General features: G+C 40.2%; 1 protein-coding gene across 1 annotated transcript in view; it reads right to left on the bottom strand.

The window, feature by feature from the left end:
• The window catches only part of INO80 (INO80 complex ATPase subunit), a 129,401-nt gene that overhangs the window by 98,730 nt on the left and 5,556 nt on the right, over positions 1–25,115 (bottom strand). Inside the window, exons 2-5 of the mRNA XM_037900465.2 lie at positions 7,129–7,314; positions 4,248–4,414; positions 4,055–4,122; positions 455–616 (exon numbers count right to left, since the gene is read on the bottom strand). Coding sequence (XP_037756393.1) covers positions 455–616; positions 4,055–4,122; positions 4,248–4,414; positions 7,129–7,271 — 540 coding nt within the window. The 5' untranslated portion in view covers positions 7,272–7,314. The remainder of the gene's footprint in view (positions 1–454; positions 617–4,054; positions 4,123–4,247; positions 4,415–7,128; positions 7,315–25,115) is intronic.

Genomic DNA, 25,115 nt, shown 5'->3' with positions numbered 1-25,115 from the left:
TTAAATATACCATTTCAACCTTAACGGCTGCAGCTAGCTATACCGAAATGTATCCCGTAACACCACACTTCTCACACTTGCTGAGTTAATTCTGGTCTCAGGACAGCAGTTAGCTCTGGCGAGGAGGTACATGGGTTTGGGGTAAGGAGAGATACCACAGGTGCATTGGTGTTTGTGTAATGTTGAGGGATTCTCAGAATAGGGGATTCTAGAATGTAAGGTCAGCAACTTGCCCATTGGCCTGTAAACTAAATTACATTTGTTTGGACCAAGTTTTAGGTTGTCCTGGGGTGCTGCACAATAGGATGTTTTCCTAGTCTGCCAGAGACTACACTCAGTTCTGTAAGCAAGTTTAAGATCAATTAAAATATTGTACCATATTTAAAAAAAAAAGGGGGGGGGGGGAGGGGAGTCAAAAATTCATGAGAAATGTGTCACATTCTGGGGATTTTACCTCTTTGTCCTTGCTGTATTTACTTTGATGCAGTTTCTTATACTTGTGCAATCGCAGCATATTATGAAGCTCCTCCCTGCTAAGAGAAAACTCCTCCTCCTCCTCTCCATCCTCATCACTTGGTGAATCCGTGTCACTGGAGTCATCACTCAGGAGGACGCTCTGGCAAGAATGAAAGCATCTCTAGTTTTACAACAGCACACCTCACAGTGAATTTTTTACTTACGCAGAATTCCTGCAGTTGTTTGCCCAATTAAGTACTGCAGAACTGGCCCAACTGCAGTAATTACCATTCATACAGTGCTTCCTATTTGAAATCACCAAGAAGCGTTTCCATGCAAAACACAAATAGTTTTCTTAGTCTGTCCTAAGAAATGGAATGCCTCATATGCAGCCAAAGCAGCAATTTCTACACCATTCCCTTTAGTTATACCACTGATTCTAATTCCTTTTCTTGTATTATTTGATTTTAAAGGGACACTTGATTAAACTGAAGGGGTAGTAAATGGCAAACATTTTTTCCTTCAAGTATTCAGGTTATCCTGCACATCTTAGTGCTGCAACAGATCAGAAATACCATAGCTGGATTCACAAAAGGATACAGTAAATTTATTACTGTAACAAAGCTAAAAATTCTATATGGAATTTAACTTCATGATTCTGGACAAAAGAGGAGCAATGATGAAAGAGAGACAGGAATCTTACACACACACACACACACACACACACACACACACACACCACCTCACTACATATTGCACTACATTATTACCTTATTGGGATTTCTGCTTCTCTCTGAAGATACTGGCAACTACCAAAAGCAAGATATCAAATTTGATGAACCTGCGGCCTGAGCCACTATGATAAGTTTTCAGGAGAGCATTCCTGAAAGGCCAAGCACAATACTCTAAGGGAAACATTCTCTCTCTTTATACAAAGCCAGAAGAGCCTTTGAGGCCATAAACAGTGAGGTACAAGTTATGTTATGTCCTAAAACTACTTTACCTTCACTGGGGATCAGCTCCAGAAGAAAGGAGCATAAAGCCATCAATCCCTGCCACTCTTCTTTCCCATTCAGACCTGGAGCAATGAATTGGGCCTCAAATGTCTGTTTCATTTATTTGACCACAGCACATTGTAATTTGGACATCGTAGTAGGTATATTTCATGTTTTTGAACACACACCTCTCATTTAAACAAACCAAAAATACTATAATTCACTGAGTATCATCAGTTCAGTCACTATTTTAGCATATAGAGGAGACTAAGACTCTGATCCAAGGAGACCATAACTGCATTCTGTGCTATACAGGCTCTCATACCATACATTACCATAGCATCAGAGAGCCTTCCAGTAGCGCATTAAGCAATGTGACTAACATCTGTCATGTGTGGTCATTCTCTCACTCACTCTCTCCCCAAGGACAGAACTGAGTGTAGAACGTACAGGTTTGTTTTGGTAGCGTTTGTTTTGGGTTTTTTTAAAATCTAAATAAAAGCTGTCCTTCCCCTTAATAATACAGAAACTAACAAAGCTTTCTGAAAAGTAGTCAGATTTTACATTGAACTAATGAAGAGGGTGCAGTGAACAAATGAGAAGAGACCAAGAAAGTGCAAGAGCTACTCCTGGGGGCATTCTGTGCCAAAAAATTAAAAATTCTGCAAATTTTATTTATTAAAATAACACTATGTAATCACACCAGTTTCATTTATTTTGGTAATTTATTTCAAAATATCTGTAAACAAATATGTCTGTAACAATACAGACACGCACAAAAATTCCTCCAGGAGTAGAGAGTTAAAGAAACCACTATGACAATTCAGTTCCTGTTTCTCTGCCCCCACGCCCCACTAGAGCCTAGCCAGGGAGGGGGGGGGGGGGGAACAGACAGCCACAACCCCTCCTGCCCTTCGAACCCACCTGCAGAGCCACCCCTAGCCAATACACCCGAACCCCCTCCTCCCCAGAACCCAACCACCCCCCACCCCCCTTCCCAGATTACCCATCCCCCCGAGCCCATGGATCCAGAGAGAGAAACAGCCTGATGCTTGGTCCCAGACTTGCAAGGAATTTCCTGCACACTGCCCTCTCCTTCCCTCAGGGCATGCCAGGAACCCCCTAGCTCCCTCTCCCTCCCCCCAGCAGGGTCTTCTATGTGCAAGCTGGGCTCTACCGAGTCCAGTGACCCCCCTAGTGGCAACTAGCAGCACGGCAGCCCATTTCTATGGGGGAAAGGAAATTTTGCACACACGTCAAGTTTCTGCAAAATTCTGCATTGCACAGTGGTGCAGAATTCCCCCAGGAGGAAATAGCAAACTAAAATTTTTCATGACATCACTTTTCCTCTTTTCACAGCTCCACAAAACATTCTCACACCCCCGCACAGTTAAACAACTTCACAATACTATGTTCTGTCCCCAGTAAGAGGGTACTGCATTTTCTTCCTAAAACTGCTCTGCAGTACAATATTCCTAATTTTAGGCTGTATCCAGTGAGCCCTAGGTACAGCTGAAGAGCAAGGGTTACAAAAGTGGCTTTAAAATATCTTGACATTCCCCCAATCCTGAAGCTGAGAGCATACCAGTCTGGTCCCTGATATGACTTACAGCACCCTTTACACTGCTCTAGTTTGTGACAGCTGCCAATGGCCCTAGGGGTTATTCTGGTAGCCAGGAGTTGCTGAGACATATGGGAGCCCTGGCCTTGCTCTATTTCCAACAGCCACAAATCCTGTGCTAGTGACCAGGAGGGGGGTTGTGTATAACTGTTATATGGCTCAATGCCACGTGAAGATTTGCCTTGATGGAGCAGAGGGAGTTGTCATGTGGCTGCAATTGCCAATTTTAGTACATCACCAAGCAATCCTAATGAATAAGGAACACCAGGAACTAGACTTTCAATAACACATTATTTTGTCTTTACAAGGAAGGGGTAAAATGAAGTGAACCACTGAGAGGCTTATAGTCAGAGGAAACGTTTAGTGCACTACATTTGACTGGCTGTTTGTGAAGGAGGGGCAAGGAAGAGGGTTGGAGCAGTCTATTCACCTTGGCTTCACTCCACACCTGTCCCTCTTATTCTCTTTTCCCCGCCCCCTTCACCGCTCCATTTCCTTTTTCTTTCCATTTAGCTTTTCTCTCTTAAGTAAACCCATCAAAAAAATAAATAAAAAAAAGAAAAAGTGGAACTAACATGACATTGGCTGCCATCACTTTGTTCACTCTGCTTATTCACTCCCTTTCCCCCACCATATCTGTCTTGTCTATTTAGACCATAAACTCTTGAGGGCTCGGAATGTCTCCTACTCTATGTTTGTACAGTGCCTAGAACAATAGTCCCCCATTCTTGGTTGGCCCTTAGGCACTGCCATAATAAATATATTAATAATACACAAGTTAATAAATGGATGTGCCATATTTTGATCAGTGTTTACTAGCAGGTTCAAGTTCGTTTTTTTTTAAGCATTCAGTGTTTCATAAGAACGCTAAGGAGTACCACCACACAATCACTTTTGTTTCCCCAGTCAAGGTAGAATACCCCTAGAGATTACACCACAATAGTTATTGATCACAGCTCCCCTTCACCTCCAGTACTCTTACCTTCAGCCACTTTCTGCTTTTCTTCAGTTTGGAAAAGTTATACAAACTCCCTTTTTCTGACTTTGGCTCTGTTTAAAGAGGACATTTTATTTGATTATGAAGTAAGTGAATTTAAAGAAAAAAACCTATAAATATAAACAAAGAAGCCACCTTACCCCATAGCAAGCAGGAATTCAATCTGATGCACACTCACCTGGCTGCAGTATTCCATTGAGGGAATGTGCATTTAACATCCCAGAATTTCCTGTTCCAGAGGATTCCCCAAGCAATGAATTTGGGGGCTCTTCCTTAATTTGCATCAAGGAATCCCCAGACTGTGGCAGCAAAGGATTGTCATCCAATCCATCCTCGCTTTCATCACTGCAATAGGACACACAAAAATATGATCACAGCAGGAGAGGAAAACACTCATAACTAGGGGCAAGGACACTCATAAAAGACATTATAGAAAATGCAATTTTCCTGTGTGGCACCTGTACTGGAGATTAGGAACTAGGGATTGGAAAGGTCTCAAGCTGTCTGCAACAATTATACAATTTGAAGCACCGCTTAATGTTAACTTCTTACGTGAATTTGTCAACTGCTCTGTAATTTGATAGTATCATAAAACTTTTAATAAAATGGTGTAGTGATTTAAAAATATAAATGCAAAGCAAATGTAGTAATAATTTTGCCTTATTATTCCAGGGAGAAGGCTCTTGGGAAATAGGAAAATGAGTCTAGAGCAACATTACATGGAAAATTTTGGAAGAGGAGGTGATAGAAGAGAGTCAGGTAATTGATGTAGGTCTTATGGATGGCCCTCTATTTCAAAGACCATTTAAGCAATCTGATATAGTGGAGTCTGATATCCTTTATGGAATCTGTATTAAAGGGCATTACAAGTCACTACCCTTTACCTGCTGTATGTATTATATAGACAAATGTGTTCATCTCTTTGCTGGAAATGTATGGTCCTCAAGTACTGTATTGTTCTCAACCACATATGCAATTAACTGATAAACCAAGACAGTGCACATATTGTCCTGTGACTCTGCCCACTTTAACCCCTGTCCTAAATCATCAGGAAGACCATAGTACCTGACCTCTCCCTTAGCCTTTGCCAACCAGCCACAAGTATTCCCTGGATTGAGAGGGCTTTACAGAGCACAGCAAGGCTCCACTGGACTGCATAAATGGGAGTGCTGACTTGGAGCTGTGCAGTGTACAAAGTGACAGGGTTGGGTATGCAGGAGTAAGGTACTGTTATAGTCCTAGGTCTTAGTGTTATCGCTTCAAAGCCAAAGTTAGGGTTCAGATCAGAGCCACTCAGCCTAAGCCACCAACTGAGCAGGTCGGTCATTCAGCTTCTCACTCACTGAGCATTTCCTTGGGGAGCATGAATTGAGTAAGAACCTGAGCCTTGAGATAAGCCTGGGCACAGGTTCCTTTGTCTCAGCTCCTTGCCCACATCTCAGAACTATGTAGCTGTGTCATGTATAGAACATGTCCATTCTCAGTTCCCCATGTTTCTCAATGCTGTGTACTTGTAGCATGACCATTCTCAATTACCCACCAGTTTCGCTGATGTGTGCGATTCTAGAACACTCTGAAAATTAAAAGCAGGTAACTGGGGGGAAGGACTTTATCTTAGGAACTCCTTGGCCAGGTATGACTCAAATCTGCCATATCTACTACCCTGTGGCATAACTATTTTCAAGGCAATCTGCCTAGACACACATTTAGAACACACTGAAAAGTAAAAGCAAGCCTCGTTAAGGGCTGTATCTTAGGAAACTCTTGACCCAGTGACTCCAAATTTACACCACAAACTGTAATCCAGGTCCTCTACTGGCACACTAAATTTTAAACCAATCTGGATGTGCCTGTAAATTACACAACCCTTTGAAAAATCAACTTGAAATTGATGTGTTTTGGTTCCATCCTCCATCCCAGATTTGACTACCAATAGTTGTAAACCCCTTTACAGAACCAGAAAAAGTCTAAACTTTTGAAATACTGTAGTATAGATAATTCTCTGTGGCAGTCACTAGCTGAAATAATGAGAAATCCACTGTTATCAGTTTCATGGGGATCCTTCCTGTATTTTTCCCCCAGCTCAGGGAGGGGAGGGACGAGGAGGGAAGACTCAGAACAGAATTTTTTTTTAAAAGTGGGTCATTTTGAAGGGGAGTCTGTAACTTGACCCACTGGAGCAAATAACCCCAGATTCGCACCATTAACTCTACCCCTGCCCTGATATTTCATGGAAGTTTTCAAGGCAAATCTGTCTATAAATATTCATATGCATTTTAGAGCACTCTGAAAAATGAGATCTTGAACAGAAAGCTCTGCTCAACTTTAGCTATGGCATTGCTACTGCTCTTCAGTAATAACAACAGAAGAAATCATAAAAGCAGTAAATGGTGGTTAAAAGAAGTCTACTCCTTTTTATATTTTCCTGTGGGTAACCAATTTTTTGACCCCCCAAAACCTCTTATCTCACATCAATTTCCATATCCAAAATTCATATAGAAAATGAAATTTGTCGGAATGAAACATTTTACCAAGGATGCTAACGGACACTTTACTAAAGTCATGTTTGGCTTGTACAAGTAATAATACTTGACGCTTACACAGCACTTCTCATTGGAAGATCTCAACATGTTTTACAAAGATGATACTGGTATGTTGGTTTGCTTGCTTGTTTGTTTTTTTTAAGAGAAGATTTTTGTTTCTTAATAGTTCTATTTGTTTCCTACCACACAATTCTGTGTCTGACAACAGCACTGAGATGTTACAAATGATTAAGGGCCAATTCTCTTCAAAACTAATTTAAGATTTAATAAACTAAGCCTACTTTTTAGTAAAAGCTGACAAAAAGAATTCTTGACCATTATATCTGGGCTAACAATGAGCCAAGTAACCAATCTATGTGAGGTAAAAAGACCAGAGAACAAAAATCCTTGAAAAAGCAGGATTTATACTGTACAAGTGGTTACTAACCCCTTACAATGGGGGTTGCCTGGAAACAATACTATACAATGTCTCTTTTCTGGGTGTTCCCAACCTAAAACAGGATAGGTTTTTGGTACCTGGATATACTCCTGTTGAAGATGGTGGATGTCTGTCGTAGAAACTGATCCAATCGCAGAGCTCTCTCCAGACATTGCAGATAGAGGGGCTTCGCCAGCTCTGTGGAGCTGCCATCCTCCCTGGCACCCAGCTCCGAGGCCATAGAACAAATCTCTCCTCATGCACAGATGCTTCCAAACACACAGCTGGGTGAGAACAAAATGCACCCATTACTATTACCTCACTTAGCAGGGACTGAAGAGAAGGAATTAAGTGCACTGGCAGAATGTACTGCATATTATTTTATAGAACCCCAAAAGAAGCTAAGCACTTCATAGAAGACAGAGAAAAACAGGGGTCCTGATCAAAAGAGCTTACAATCTAGAGATTTCTGAAGTAACCAAAAGATTAACCAGAGAACAATGCAAAGTTGGAGTGACTGGGGATGTGAAACAGGTTTCCCAAAAACATTCCAAACAAATCAAATTGACAAAACTGTCTGGGAACAAAAAACTCTAAGCAATAAGAAATAAAAGAACAATAAAGTTGTTGCTCTTTTCTGTAGTGCACCTTCATTCTTGTTACAAACAGGTCGAACTACTGGCACCTAGATATTAGAAACACAGAAGGTTGACTTTTATTAAGTATTGGGTTCTGGAGATACTAATACGGGGTGTGGCGTCAGGAGAGCCCATTCTCCACGTTAATTTTGTTGTGGACTTCACCACCATGTGTGGTCTTGGACAAGTCACTTCACCACTCTTCCTCAGTCTGCATCGTAAAATGGGAAAAGTAATATATAGCTACCTCACAAAATTGTTATGGGGATTCATTAATGTTTCTATAGCACTTTAAATATGGCAATAACTTTTTAATAAGAGATTATTTCAAGCACACTGGTCAACCAATTGCCTGAAATAAGTTTCAAAACAAGCCAGCAGTTATGCTATTCTAGTGTTGCTATATCATTGATCACTTTTATCCCCAGCTCATAAAACTCCTGTTCCTCTAGTTGGCTAGCCGGCAAGCACCTTATTTCAATATATGGTCACCAAGAATAGGACTACAAAATTCTGGGCATATTAAATTACACAACCTTGTATACGTATATAAGCTGCAAAATCTGTGTTAATGCAATACTAAGGCTGCACAGTTAAAAAGTATCAGGAAATGCACAAACTAGGATTTCAACAGCAATGTTAACTTGGCCAAATAAGTTCTCTGTATTTTCCTATAGGCATTTATGGCCTATTTTCAGAGAGACTGAGCCTGACCTAGTATAACAATGCCTTATATCAAATAATATTGAGTTAGGAACACAGGAAGTACAAAGAATCCAACCGATGAAAGAAAGAATCATGTACTGAAACATTCACCTTATTAAAGGAAACAAGCTGAACTTTGAATGAAATGGGCAGCCACATATATCATATGAACTGCATACCTGTAACCCAGAGATTAAAAAAAGTTAGAGAAACCTTTTTTCAGTTGAATCTTATATAAGGTGTTCTGGAAGAGAAAGGAGTCACAAAAACCAACATGGGAGAAGAACTTTTTGAGTGGACCCCCTTAAGTTCACAATTGAAACTAGAATGTATTTTTTCCTCATGCATATCTTTTTGTAAAAAACTATTAGTTTTATAGTGCCACAAGGTGTGCTTGATATTTCGTTTACAAACATACAACAAATTCTTGCCCAAAACAGCTTACAGTCTAAAATTAGACTATTGCTCCTTTTGCTATATTTAGTATCAACTATTGCCTACGTATTTTTTTGCGTATATATTTTTTAAAAATCATCCAAATTCCTTTCTTACCCAGCCCATTTTGTAACATTAGTGAAAGCTCCTGGGTTCTTTAACACTAATCCAAATAGACTTTTTGCTTCAAACTGTTCTTCATTTATCTTCAGGATTTTAGGTTCTCCAAAAAAAGCCTGAAATATTTATGTTGCTGAAGTTATTCAAGGTAAATAAATGTTGAGCAGACTTTGAGAATGTCTCTACTACAACCTTATCAATTGTTCTTTTGTTTTCTTCTGTTACAAATACAGGCATAATGGTCAGGACAGTAGTAGGAAGATTATTTTTGAACACACAATTGGTTTTATTTCCAAATTCAAAGAAGTTACTGTGCATATGAGAGCTACTTATGCCCTATGTGTAGGGCCCTACCAATTTCATGGTAGTGAAAAAACGTGTCACCAACTGTGAAATAAGCCCTTTCCTGTTAAATCTGATTTGCCTCTTGCTGCTGGGCTGGCAGGGACAGGACTGGTCCTTCCCCGCAGGGCAGCTCTCCCAGGCAGATCAGCCCTACCTTGGAGTGCTTTCCACTGCTGCAGGAAGCTCCAGCCCCAGAGGTTCCTGCAGCTGGAGGAGACTTGTGGAGGTGGATCCAATATTCCCCTGCTGCTGGGAGTGCCCCAGCTCCTAGCTAGGAGTCCCTGCTGGGCTGGGGAGGGACAGGACTTGTTCTTCCCTTGCATGGCAGCTCTGCGGCGGGAGGCAGGAAGGGGGCAGATCAGATCCACTTCCAGGTACCTTTTGGGTTGAGACCTCCAGTTACAACACTGTGAAATTTCAAATGTAAATAGCTGAAAACGTGAAACTGACCAACTTTAAAACTGTCTGGCCATGAAATTGATCAAAATGGACCAAGAATTTGGTAGGGCCCTACCTATGTGATAATGATGTTCAGTTGCAAATAAATTTGTTCAGCTTGAGATTTTGTTTCTTGGGAAGCACCATAAATCAGCTGTTGGAGAGTTTTATAGTTTCTTTGCCAAGATCAATTGCCTTCTAAATAATTCTTATGGTTTGTGTCATATGTGTAATAACAATTTCTCAAAAGGTATCCTTGAATGCCACAAAACTTGAAAGGAGATTTCTTCCATTGTCATTTACGTCAAGATATTGCTACATTTTTTCAATGACTGAAGTGAACAAATGTGTTTTATTTTTCGCTTGTGCATTTAGTCAAGGGTCTGGGTCTTCAGGCACATCATCTGAAATGAGTACTGTACTCATTTTTGGCATTGAACTTGCAAGGACTTAGTACAGATTTGTAGATTTTAAGGCCAGAAAGGATTTCTGAGATTACATAGTCTGACGTCCTGCATAACACAGGCCATAAGACTTCCCTGAACTGAATTCTACTTCAAATTCAATGGATGTGGTTGAACTAGAGCATATCTTTTAGAAAAATATGCAGTCTTGATTTAAAAATTTCCAGAGATGGAGAATCCACCAAAACCCTTGGTATATGGTTCCAATGGTTAATTACCACAACTATTTAAAAATTGCATCTGATTTCTAATCTGAATTTGTTTAGCTTCAACTTCCAGACACTGTTACATCTTTGTCTGCTAAACTGAAGATCCCTCTATTATCACATTTCTGTTCTCCAGGTAAATATTTATAAACTGATCAAATCATCCCTTAACCATCTCTGATAAACTAAATAGACTGAGCTCCTTAAATCTCTCACTATAAAGGCATGTTTTCTAATCCTTTAATCAATCTTGTGGCTCTTCTCTGAACCCTGTCCAATTTATCAACATCCTTCTTGAATTGGAGATACCAGAACTGGACACAGTAACTCAGTAGCAGTTCCACCAGTGCCAAACACAGAGGTAATATAATCTCCTTACTCTCTGATATTAACCGTTTTTGCATCCAAGGATCACATTCACATCGGGAGCTCATGTTCAGCGGATTATCCACCATGACCCCCTAAGTCTTTTTCAGAGTCATTCCTTCCCAAGACAGAGCCCCATCCCTCAAGTATGGCCTACACAAGGTGGATAAAAATCAATTTTTTTTTTAATTTAAATCGGATTTTTTTGATAAAATGCTTTTTGAGGAAAAACCTATCTAAAGATAGTTTTAATTAAGATACATTATAGCTCAAAGATATCTCATGGAATAGGGATTATAAATTCTAATTCTATAGTATGAGACAATATATTCATGTAATGTTTAAGAAAAGCTCTGTAAATTAGTTCCAATAGTTAATGGATTAGGGACCCAGTCTTATGGGGTTCCAGGGGCTTCTGTATAGGTTATTTAGGTTAATCTTTCTGTCTACCCAATGGGACTCAGTGCTCAGTCTAGAAGATACCATCAGAGATGCTTAGTTTTGCAGTTCTCCGATTTGGGTCTCCCGAGATAACGTGCTTATTAACAGCAAAAATGTTTTTAAGTAAATAAATATATAGAGGTGAGAAATAACAGACCTCAACTCTACTGTCCCTCTGCAAATTTGTGTACACAGAATCAATCCCTTACCTCTCTCTAAAAGTTCAAAGTTTCAAAAAGTTCAATGAATAGAAGATTGTTGGGGAGGAATAGATCTGGACAAGGAGAAGAAGTCTGGAGATAAATGTGAGAAGCAAGGGACATTTCCTTGGTTTTGTTAAAATATTATATGTTTGCCATTGAAGAAAAAAAATCCAGAATACTTAACATTGTTGTTTTAGTTAAATAAAACAATTTAAATGTCTGTCTGGTGATGTTCTCCTCCTAATACAGCCTGGTAAGAAAATCCTCCAAATATTAATGATTAACCCTTTGAATTGGAGATAGTTCACCTCCCAATGACTTCATAAATATCTGCTTCAATTACCTTTGGTAAATGAAATGACCAAACAATCATTCATTTTCTGATATAGCTGTAAAATTCATCTGAAAAGTTTTCAAAATAAATCACTGTTTAAAAATGTATAGTGTGTACCTTCTAAAAATGAAACCTACATCTATCTGAGTTGTGAAGAATATGTATTAAGGTTATAACAACCAACAAGAATGCACTTTTATGTAGAAAACCGTGATTAATTCAAGACTTCCTGACTAGTGATTTAAATCAAATTGATTTAAATCAAATCCACCCTGGGCCTACATATATAGAAATTAAGAATATGACCTTACATTTGGCTGTATAGAAACATGTTTGCTTGACTCCAGCTTATCAGACGATCTAGATTATTCTGTATCAGTGACCTGTCCTCTTCATTATTTACCACTCCCCCAATTTTTTGTCATCGTCAAATTTAAGCAGTAATGATTTTATGTTTTATTCCAGATCGCTGATAAAAGTCTTAAATAGCGGAGGGACAAGAACTGATTTCTGTTGGACCTGGCTAGAAAGACACCCACTCCATTATTCCCTATTTACAATTACATTTTGAAAAATAGACAAGTTTTAATCCATCTAGTGTGTACCATACTGATTTTGTATAGTTCTAGTTTTGTAATCAAAATGTTGTGTGGTACCAAGTTAAATGACTTACAGAAGTCTAAATATATTCCATCAACACAATTACCTTTCAGAGTAACAGCCGTGTTAGTCTTTTTTCGCAAAAAGAAAAGGAGTACTTGTGGCACCTTAGAGACTAACCAATTTATTTGAGCATAAGCTTTCGTGAGCTACAGCTCACTTCATCGGATGCATACTGTGGAAAGTGTAGAAGATCTTTTTATACTCACAAAGCATGAAAAAATACCTCCCCCCACCCCACTCTCCTGCTAGTAATAGCTTATCCAAAGTGATCACTCTCCTTACAATGTGTATGATAATCAAGTTGGGCCATTTCCAGCACAAATCCAGGTTTTCTCACACACCCCCCCCACACACACACACAAACCCACTCTCCTGCTGGTAATAGCTGCATCATAATCAAAAAGGCTGACAAAGGAGGTGCTGTTGTCATCATGAATAGGTCGGAATATGAACAAGAGGCTGCTCGGCAGCTCTCCAGCACCACTTTCTACAAGCCATTACCCTCTGATTCCACTGAGAGTTATCAGAAGAAACTACAGCATTTGCTCAAGAAACTCCCTGAAAAAGCACAAGATCAAATGCGCACAGACACACCCCTGCAACCCCGACCTGGGATATTCTATCTACTACCCAAGATCCATAAACCTGGAAATCCTGGGCATCCCATCATCTCAGGCATTGGCACCCTGACAGCAGGATTGTCTGGCTATGTAGACTCCCTCATCAGGCCCTACGCTACCAGCACTCCCAGCTACCTTCGAGACACCACTGACTTCCTGAGGAAACTACAATCCATCGGTGATCTTCCTGATAACACCATCCTGGCCACTATGGATGTAGAAGCCCTCTACACCAACATTCCACACAAAGATGGACTACAAGCCGTCAAGAACGCTATCCCCGATAATGTCACGGCTAACCTGGTGGCTGAACTTTGTGACTTTGTCCTTATCCATAACTATTTTACATTTGGGGACAATGTATACCTTCAAATCAGCGGCACTGCTATGGGTACCCGCATGGCCCCACAGTATGCCAACATTTTTATGGCTGACTTAGAACAACGCTTCCTCAGCTCTCGTCCCCTAACGCCCCTACTCTACTTGCGTTATACTGATGACATCTTCATCATCTGGACCCATGGAAAAGAAGCCCTTGAGGAATTCCACCATGATTTCAACAATTTCCATCCCACCATCAACCTCAGCCTGGTCCAGTCCACACAAGAGATCCACCTCCTGGACACTACAGTGCTAATAAACGATGGTCACATAAACACCACCCTATAACGGAAACCTACTGACCGTTATTCCTACTTACATGCCTCCAGCTTTCACCCTGACTACACCACACGATCCATCGTCTACAGCCAAGCTCTGCAATACAACTGCATTTGCTCCAACCCCTCAGACAGAGACAAACACCTATAAGATCTCTATCAAGCATTCTTACAACTACAATACCCACCTGCAGAAGTGAAGAAACAAACTGATAGAGCCAGAAGAGTTCCCAGAAGTCACCTACTTCAGGACAGGCCTAACAAAGAAAATAACAGAACGCCACTAGCCGTCACCTTCAGCTCCCAACTAAAACCCCTCCAACGCATTATTAAGGATCTACAACCTATCCTGAAGGATGACCCAACACTCTCACAAATCTTGGGAGACAGGCCAGTCCTTGCCTACAGACAGCCCCCCAACCTGAAGCAAATACTCACCAGCAACCACATACCACACAACAGAACCACTAATCCAGGAACCTATCCTTGCAACAAAGCCCGTTGCCAACTGTGCCCACATATCTATTCAGGAGACACCATCACAGGGCCTAATCATATCAGCCACACTATTGAGGCTCGTTCACGTGCACATCCACCAATGTGATATATGCCATCATGTGCCAGCAATGCCCTTCTGCCATGTACATTGGTCAAACTGGACAGTCTCTACGTAAAAGAATAAATGGACATAAATCAGATGTCAAGAATTATAATATTCATAAACCAGTCGGAGAACATTTCAATCTCTCTGGTCACGCGATTACAGACATGAAAGTTGCGATATTACAACAAAAAAACTTCAAATCCAGACTCCAGCGAAAAACTGTTGAATTGGAATTCATTTGCAAATTGGATACAATTAACTTAGGCTTGAATAGAGACTGGGAGTGGCTAAGTCATTATGCAAGGTAACCTATTTCCCCTTGTTTTTTCCTACCCCCCCCCCCCCCGCCAGACGTTCTTATTAAACCCTGGATTTGTGCTGGAAATGGCCCACCTTGATTATAATACACATTGTAAGGAGAGTGGTCACTTTAGATAAGCTATTACCAGCAGGAGAGTGGGTTTGTGTGTGTGTGTGGGGGTGTGTGTGTGAGAAAACCTGGATTTGTGCTGGAAATGGCCCAACTTGATTATCATACACATTGTAAGGAGAGTGATCACTTTAGATAAGCTATTACCAGCAGGAGAGTGGTGGGGGGAGGTATTTGTTCATGCTTTGTGAGTATAAAAAGATCTTCTACACTTTCCACAGTATGCATCCGATGAAGTGAGCAGTAGCTCACGAAAGCTTATGCTCAAATAAACTGGTTAGTCGCTAAGGTGCCACAAGTACTCCTTTTCTTTTCACAATTACCTTTACAACCTAAATTGTAATTTCATTATCTTATAAGGGCAAGTCATGCCTGACTAACCTAATTGCCTTCTATGACGAGATAACTGGCTCTGTGGATGAGGGGAAAGTAGTGGATGTGTTATTCCTTGACTTTAGCAAAGCTTTTGATATGGTCTCCCACAGTATTCTTGCCAGCAAGTTAAAGAAGTATGGGCTGGATGAATGGACTATAAGGTGGATAGAAAGCTAACTAGATTGTCGGGCTCAATGGGTAGTACTGGAGGGTAAGGATAGGATACAGAGGGACCTAGACAAATTAGAGGATTGGGCCAAAAGAAATCTGATGAGGTTCAACAAGGACAAGTGCAGAGTCCTGCACTTAGGACGGAAGAATCCCATGCACCACTATGGGACCGAATGGCTAGGCAGCAGTTCTGCAGAAAAGGACCTAGGGGTTACAGTGGACGAGAAGCTGCGTATGAGTCAACAGCGTGCCCTTGTTGCCAAGAAAGCCAACGGCATTTTGGGCTGTATAAGTAGGGGCATTGCTAGCAGATCGAGGGAAGTGATCATTCCCCTCTATTCGATATTGATGAGGCCTCATCTGGAGTACTGTGTCCAGTTTTGGGCCCCACACTACAAGAAGGATGTGGAAAAATTGGAAAGAGTCCAGCGGAGGGCAACAAAAATGATTAGGGAGCTGGAGCACATGACTTACGAGGAGAGGCTGAGGGAACTGGAATTGTTTAGTCTGCAGAAGAGAAGAATGAGGGGGGATTTGATAGTTGCTTTCAACTACCTGAAGGGGGGTTCCAAAGAGGATGGATCTAGACTGTTCTCAGTGGTACCAGATTACAGAACAAGGAGTAATGGTCTCAAGTGGCATTATGGGAGGTTTAGGTTGGATGTTAGGAAAAACTTTCACTAGAAGGGTGGTGAAGCACTGGAATGGGTTACTGAGGGAGGTGGTAGAATCTCTTTCCTTAGAGGTTTTTAAGGTCAGACTTGACAAAGCCCTGGCTGGGATGATTTAGTTGGGGACTGGTCCTTCTTTGAGCAGGGGGTTGGACTAGGTGACCTCCTGAGGTCCCTTCCAACCCTGATATTCTATGATTCTATATCTTGTCTCTCCCACCAACAGAAATTGGTCCAATAAAAAATATCACCCACCTTGTCTCTTGAAGATATCAAGTTAGTTTGACAAGGTCTATTTTCCATAAACCCATACTGACTGGCATTAATTAACCTCCTTTATTTCTTTATTAAATCTAGCCCTGTATCAGCAATGCCATTACTTTGCCAAAGATCAATGTCAGGGTGACAGACCTATAATTATCCAGATCATCCTGTTACTCTTTCTAAGTATTGGTACATTAGGGTTTTTTTTTTTCCCACTCCTCTGGAACTTCTCCAGTGTTCATATACTTATTAAATTAATTAACAGTCCAGAGAGCTTCTCAGCCAGCTCTTTTAAAACTCCTGGATGCAAGTTTCCCAGACCAGATGATTTTAAAATGTCTAACTTGAACAGTTATTGTTTAATATCCCCCTTAGTTACCGTTGCAGTGGGAAGTATATCATCACCAGGATATGAATACATCATCCAACTTTTTCCCAAATATAGATAACTTTAAACTCATGCATACTTTTAGCAGGATCAGAGCCTCAGAAACTAAATATTTTGAGGCTTTTTCAGCCTTTATGAAAATCAAACTTATTCCAGATGAGGAATCATGAACTTTGGAAAGTAGATTCTTTACTTTTTGGGTTTAACAGCCACCAGACATCAACTACATTATTTCCCATAAGGACAGAATTGAAGATTTTAGATTTTTTGCTAATCTGTAAATTGGGGGAATTTCATCTAACCCAAATTTTAAACACAGCACTAAAGTCTCCTCCCATAAATAATTTATTTGTGTGGTGGGAACAATTAGTAAATAAATCTGACAGAAAACAGATATATTTAGAGGGGCATACATACACCAAATATTAAGATTCCCAGGCAGTATGCCAGAAAGCAAGAGAGAAAATTCCTCTCTGGTCTTCAAAAAACTGTAATAACCACAAAGGGTAAGTTTTATTAACATAGTAACTTCCTTTTGATGGGTGTATTGTTGGATACATCAAATACTTGTCCCACCCAAACATTTTTTTTCCCCAATTAACTGTGTTCTGAAGTATTTAGATGCATTTCTTGAGTTAGGGTAATACCCACTTCCACACTTGAGACAGAAGAGAACTTTCTTACATTTTATTAGGTGGTAAATGACATTTATATTCCACTTACAGGATTTGTATGAAAACAAGTGGAAGGTTGCATTATATTTAATCTCTTTATGCAAGGCATTCTTATCTAAATAAGCTTTACATATAATGTTGGTTGCTAGAATATCCCTCTCAATTCAGTTATACTGGGTAATCAATATCTTGCCTCTGAATAACTAAATAAAACTTCTGAATTTAACACACGTTCTTAAACACACTAAAACTCTGCTGAGGACAAATTCATTAAACCATTTTACAGTCATACTGTGGACAGAACAAAGGGCCAATCATGGAACTTTTTTTTAAACTTACACAATATACTCATAGTGGTTCTCAACTCATTGACAGTGATAAAATAATGTCCTAAAAATCTCTGCCTCTTAGAAATATAGTTGGGTGTAAAGAGAGAGGGGAAAGGGTTGAGATTTGCAAGTGCTACAAAATTTGCTTATTGTGTTTAATGTTAACGATGGCAAAATCTGAATGTCATTTACACTTTTTTATTTGGTTATTACATATTAATAGGGTAAAATATGCCCGCAAGTGAAAGCAGTAAACTTCATTCATCCCTATATCACAGTTTTAGTCAGACGTAAAGATCAGCAGTAGAATTGTAAGAAAAGGATACCAAGAAAGCTGCCTTGAACAACCTGTAAGAGAAGTATCTGAATGGTAGTTGATAGTATTACCCAAGGACTTCTTGATGCCAACTGGCATAAGGTTAACAGGAATCCCCTGGGTTTGGTATTTGGTGAACTAGAATGTAAAGAGTATCACGTGAGGTCTCTAATGAAAGATTGCATCACTCGAGTCATCAAAATCATTACAAAAATGCATGTATGGATGTTGTATAAGGATTTATATATATAAATACTGAAACTTATGTTCTTAAGATCTGTGTCTAGGGCTGGGCACAAGCAAATGTAAAAAGCAGGTTCTCTTTCAAACAAGAAATGTTTCTCTATATGTCTGCTTACACATAAATTAAGTATTATATGGTTCACAATGGACCTCCACTCACAAATCTGAACTGAATGCCAATGAAGGATGGTGAAATCTTCAGAGAGAGGAAATTAACAGGCAGAAGTAAACAGCAGGTGTTATCCTGTTTAGGAGTAATACAATTAACTTTTGAAACTATATCTGGTGTACAGAGGAACGCCCGCCGTACTCTATCAGTCTGAGAAGACAAGCTCTCAGCAGGCTTGATTTTATGAGAAAGGGTCTCGACCAAACTGGTGGAAAATGCTGGAGAGAATTTTGGGTGAGATAAGCTTCTTTACACAGGAAGATAACTTGTTAGTTAGGTTTAGGCTTTAGAATGTGTGCTGTGATGTTGTTTTATGTTACCATTTGATCCCATCTCTCATACTGGTTTTTATTTGAATCTACAACCTTTCTTTATTCTTAAGAATTTTAAATTCTCTCCTTTTGCTTTATAACTGAAATCAAGCACTGTGCATATTATAGGAGTGGTGATCTAAGGTAAAACTGGTGAACTGCAATACACCGTTCCATTGGAAATAGAGGATCTGGGATTTCTGTGGGGATCCACTGATCGGGACCAGATACCACAGAAGGACACTTTGAAGGGAGTCGGGGGCATTTGTCATCAACCTGCAAGGCAAAGACAGGTCTGATGCACCCCAGAGGAGAGTGCTTGAGTGACTAACAGGGTGATTGTGTTAGGGAACTAACACTTACTGGGTACAGACAAGACTCCCTCGCTCTGGAGGCAGGTGGTGGTAAGCTGACTCACAGCTCTGGGTATCCCAAGAAGCGTCACAGATATAGGCCCCCTTAATTAGTACAGTCTGTAGGCTACATGGAAATTAAAGACATCTCTCAATTAGAAGTATTATAATGTTTCCTATTAACATATCAAAGATAAACATAACACAGAAATAAGTAAAAATACTGAAATGTCTTTCACCCAAATAATATTGCCATTTAAAGTATACATCTGCATTAATTTTCACAAAAAGGTGCCTTAACACTTTGAGTTACATATTTCTTAAGCCTGTTTAAAAACCACTGTGGAAGCTCTGAAATTTGCAAATTTGTGTTCCTTTAAAGATCTTTAGGGTTGCTGGATACAAAGTAATACACATCTAAAACCATAATCTCTGAATAGTTTTCTTGCTGGATTGAATGCTGTTCTCTGTCACTACAAATAGGGAGAAATCTCTTAAGCAAATTACAGTTTTTTGCATTTGAGAAAGTAGAATGTCTTTAAAATTATGTAGGTAGACAGTTGCAAATTGGGGGTAACAGTCATTTCTTGCACACTTGGCACCCGACAGGCTCTTATTTTTAGACTTAGTCCTTTTTATCAATCTGGTAATTTTTTTGAACCATTGAGAAATAATGCTTGTTTGATCAGGGTTCTCCCCTCCTTCCAGGAGATTCAAGATATGAGTACTTTTCCTTTTCCTTTTTTTAAAATGTCTTCAGTCTCATCCACATCAGTAACTAGGCGACACTATTCAAGGAGCCACAGACAGCCATCTATTATTTTTGGGCTGTTTCAGATGGCAATACAATGTGTTCCCTGCTGTTAGACGATTCTGAAATCCATTTATTCCATCAGCTAGTTGGTCTAAAGAGGACTGGAGAGACATTTTGATTTCTGTAAACTTACCATCCATTACTTACCAACACCTGTCAGGGATGGTCTAGATAATTCTTAGTCCTGCCTTGAGTGCAGGGGACTAGACTAGATAACCTCTCGTGGTCCCTTCCAATTCTATGATTCTATGATTACTGTGGGAAAGTTTGGGTGATTTATCTTGGTGCCCTGATGGCTAGGTTTTGCCCAGTAAATGGCTCCACCATCTTGATTTTCTTTCTGATTTGCTCCAACACTTTAGTAAGTTTTAATATCAAATTTAGCAGGTTGTCTGTCTTAGTTCTAAAAAAAACTATTCCACAGTTGTTCAGGAAGTTATTTTTGTGGTTTTTTTGGTTGGAGTGCTGAAGGTTGGCATTTGAAATAAGGATAATAAAAAGATTCAATCAAGAGCTCACAGAGTAACTACTTGGCTGTGTCATATTAATGTTGATAAATGCAAAGTAATGCACATTGGAAAGCATAATCCCAACTATATATATAAAATGACGGGGTCTAAATTAGCTGTTACCACTCAAGAAAAATCTTGGAGTCACTGCAGATAGTTCTCTCAAACCATCCACTCCATGTGCAGTGGCAATAAAAAAAAAAAAAAGCTAACAGAATGCTGGGAATAATTAAGAAAGGGACAGATAATAGGACAGAAAATATCATGTTGCCTCTATATAAATCTATGGTACGCCCACATCTTGAATACCGTGTGCAGATGTGGTCGTCCCATCTCAAAAAAGATATACTGGAATTGGAAATGGTTCAGAAAAAGGCAACAAAAATTATTAGGGGTATGCAACGGCTTCTGTATGAGGAGAGATTAATAAGACTGGGACTTTTCAGCTTGGAAAAGAGACGGCTAAGGGGAGATATGATTGAGGTCTAGAAAATCATGACTGGTGTAGAGAAAGTAGATAAGGAAGTGTTCTTTACTACTTCTCATAACACAAGAACTAGGGGTTACCAAATGAAATTCAAAGGCAGCACGTTTAAAACAAATAAAAGGAAGTATTTCTTCACACAACGCACAGTCAACCTGTGGAACTCCTTGCCAGAGGATGTTGTGAAGGCCAAGACCATGACAGGGTTCAAAAAAGAACTAGATAAATTCATGGAGGATAGGTCCATCAATGGCTATTAGCCAGGATGGGCAGGAATGGTGTCCCTAGCCTCTGTTTGCCAGAAGCTGGGAATGAGCGACAGGGGATGGATCATTTGTTGATTACCTGTTCTGTTCATTCCCTCTGGGGCACCTGGCACTGGCCACTGTCGGAAGACAGGATACTAAGCTAGATGGACCTTTGGTCTGACCCAGTAGGGCCATTCTTACGTGACTCTCTACGTTACTAAAGGCAAACGTGAAGTTATGCCAATGGGTGTAGAGTTCTAACCACCTTCAAGTTGGGTAGGAGTAACCTCAATTCACCTTCATCAAGATACGCTGAGAAATACTTAAGGTTTAAGCTAATTTTTTTTTTTTTTAAGTATCTTGCCCACAGATGTTGCTTTTAGATCACTATTTAGTTGAACTATAATTTAGGTGTGGGGTTTTTTGTTTGCTTTTTTTTCAGTCTGCCTATTACAATGTCTAGTCAGTCAGTCAACAAACAGCACTAGAGGAGAACTCTCCAAGGACATATTCGGAAAGCCACTAGTTATGTTTTATATTAAGGGCTTCCAAGGTTTTGGCATTTATTTCCACTAAACAGCAGCAAACATATTGCCTTCTAGAAGCACAGAGAAAGATCAGCTTTAAAACACTGGGTTTTCCAGTTTAAACAAATATTTGCTGGCTATTGCTGACTTTGATTTCAACATGCTTTTACAATAAAAGTCCATTTAAACCAGAAGCCCTATATATGACATATAATTTTTAAGTTGTGTACGTTTCACTTCAAAAATAGAGAGCATTTTTATGTATGTCTGGTTGCAACAGTGGATCTTTCTTCGAGATTCTTGCCTTACATTTTTTCCCATGCCTCAGAACCTCTACATCCTAGCTGAAGCCCACAGGATTGCTGTTTTCTCCTCCTTTACATTTAATACTGAGGCCAAATGGTGTGATAACCCACCAACCTGCTGGTGAAAGGTTGACTAGGCTTCCTTTGGAAACCATCAACACTATCCTTTAATCAGCTGGAGAGATCATTATTGAGCAGGGTGAATTAAAAATCACGATTTTTTAAAAAAACAACAAAATATATTTTTATTTCAAACATTTTTATTATGTTGCTAGTTCTTTATTTTCTTCCCATTTTATAGTCTCTGACTGCTAAAGTGGATATTTTGTACTTGTTTTTATTTTTTTAATTAGTTTTCAAATTCTTAGTAGAATTTCAGATTTTGCAGGATTTTCTACTGAGAAGTTTTACACTTAAAATATTCATCTGTGCTGAAAATGACAAGTCCAGGGCCTCACTAACATCCTTTACTGTGAGAACACAAATGCAAACACAAAGCTGAAAGCAAATAGCTTGTGGTATATTTGCAACCTACATCATGTTCTGATATACTTTCACAAGTCAAGAAAGTTGAAATGTTCCATCAGCATTGGCAGTTTGAAGTCAATGGGACCTTTGCTCTTAGGTCACTTAAGTACTTTGAAATATCCATCCTTACATGCCTAAATATAGAGTCTTACCTTAGCAGTCCAATTTTGATAATTTTGGCCTGTGTTTAAAAAAAGTTCACAATAACTTTGCTAATATATTGAACCTCTGTTAACACTGAACCACTACGAAGGCTTCATGCCACTAAAAGAAAAGTTGAATAAAAATACAACTGAATCCCTTATGCTGCAAACACTTATGTACATGTTAGTTATGAGCACGAGTAGTCCACTGAAGTCAACGGTACTATTCATGCAAATAAAAGTACACACTGCTTAAGCATTTGCAGGATCAGGGCCTTCACTTTCAATATTTTCTTTTTTGCCTAATAGTTTCATCAAACTCAAATAGGATACCCTACCAGTTGTGCTATTTAAAAAACAAACCCCAAACAGCATTACTGATTTAGTTCACTATCAATTTAAATCTAAAGTCGTAATACCATACATTTTCATGTTAGCATTACAAAGCTTCAATTTGTTTCAAATCAATTTTTTTAAAGTGATTAAAATTATGGTTTGAATCACTTTACCCTGCTAATGACAAAAAAGGAACTCCTCCAAGACAGAAAAGGCCATATCTCTGACATGTTTGCATAGCTCTGCTGGCCTGGGGGAAGGAAAAGAGAGAGGCAGACAGCAGTACTAAGTCCCTGTCTACAGTAGTAAGTTGTATTACTTAAACTATACTGTACAGTGAAAATGGTACAATCCTCCACAGTGTGGACAAAGTTATTCCCAGACAAGAAGGGGAATAAACTATACCAGTAGTAGGAAGTGTTATTTACTCCTTCTCATAACACACGAACTAGGGGTCAACAAATGAAATTAATAGGCAGCAGGTTTAAAACAAGTAAAAGGAAGTATTTCTTCACACAACACACAGTCAACATGTGGAACTCTGTGCCAGAGGATGTTGTGAAGGCCAAGACTATAACAGAGTTAAAAAAAACAAAAACTAACTACGTTCATGGAGGATAGGTCCATCAATGGCTATTAGCCAGGATGGGCAGGAATGTTGTCCCTAGCCTCTGTTTGCCAGAAGCTGGGAATCAGTGACAGGGGACGTATCACGCAATGATTACCTGTTCTGTTCATTCCCTCTGGGGCACCTGGCATTGGTCACTGTCGGAAGACAGGATACTGGGCTAGATGGACCTCTGGTCTGACTCATTATGACCATTCTTATGTTCAGTATAATCAGAGGTAAAAGTAAGCCGGTACACCCCGGTACAGCGTGCCGGTGTGCTGTACCAGAGTGGATCGGCTTCCCCAGGTGCAATTTAAAGGGCCTGCGGCTCCCAGCAGCAGCTGGAGCCCCCGGCCCTTTAAATTGCTGCCAGAACCCCACTGCCGGAGCCCTGGGGTAGCGGCAGCAGGGCTGGGGCGGCAATTTAAAGGGCCCAGGGCAGTAGTGGCGGCTGAGCCCTGGGCCCTTTAAATCGTTCCCAGAGCCCCACTGCTGCTTCTGCAGGGCTCCGGCAGGCTCCGGGGACAATTTAAAGGGCCCGCGGCAGTAGTGGCAGCCAGAGCCCTGCTACCGGAGCCCTGGGGAAGCGGCGGCGGGGCTCCGGGGACGATTTAAAGGGCCCAGGGCTGTTCTTCCCCCAGGGAGGGGGAAGGAGGCACTTGCTGGTACAGGGTGGGCTGGGGCTGGCACTGGCGCTGGCTCTGACCTCCCCCAGCCCCGCCCCTTCCTCCTGAGGCCTGCCCCTTCCGGGGACCAGAGCCGGCCCCAGCCCAGCCCCATAGTGGTAAGTCCCTAGACTTACTTTCACCCTTGAGTATAATATACCTTTATATCAGTATAACTGTGTCCACATTGGACTTTTCCCAGTATAACTTTTTTTTTTAAAAATGCAAGAGTCATACCCTAATTGAAATAGGTATGGTACTAAAACATTCATAGATAAGGCCTAAGAATGGAACCCAGAATAACAAGACGACAATCTATCAGGCCTCTACAGTTCCTTCACACTTCTGTCACTATTTTTGCCCTCATCCAACCCTTCATGTTTTGCATTCTAACTAAGAGCCATTACAAGAGTTTCTCCACAGCCAAAGAATCCCAGACAAATTGTATTTCTCTCCATTCTCTAAGAGATACATTTCATTTTTCTTTTTCCAGGAAAATTCTCCATTGTGACATATAAAACATAACACCAGAATGGTGCAAGAAATAGCATCAACAGCAACAATGTTCCCAAGGTAAGCATCCAATTTAAAAACAAACATACACAAAGAGGCTGAAGGCCACGTCCACACCAGAAACTTTTGCCAGTATAAATTATGCCGATTAAGAATGCAATATTTTTTTTTTTTTTTTTTTACTGTTTTTAACCAACAAAAGCCCTAGTGCAGATGCAGTTATACCAGACTGCTTTAACCAGCACAGCTTAATTTGCTTGGGTAACTAGAGGGCTTTTGCTGGTATAAGTTATGTCTACAGTAGGAGGGTTTGCCAATATAGCCACGCAGGTAAACCCTCATTTACACTTGGGGGAATTCCTGTACCACATGAGCAGAATTTTTTTATGCGCAGAAAATACATTCTTTCTTTCGCCCACCAGAGGCCACTGTGGCACCAGAACAGCCAGCACGGCTGACTGGCAATAA

The sequence above is a fragment of the Chelonia mydas genome, chromosome 6 (assembly GCF_015237465.2).
Source record: "Chelonia mydas isolate rCheMyd1 chromosome 6, rCheMyd1.pri.v2, whole genome shotgun sequence".
Lineage (NCBI taxonomy): Eukaryota > Metazoa > Chordata > Testudines > Cheloniidae > Chelonia > Chelonia mydas.
Note: the sequence above shows the minus strand (reverse complement) of the source record. Positions and strands in the feature narration are given on the sequence as shown.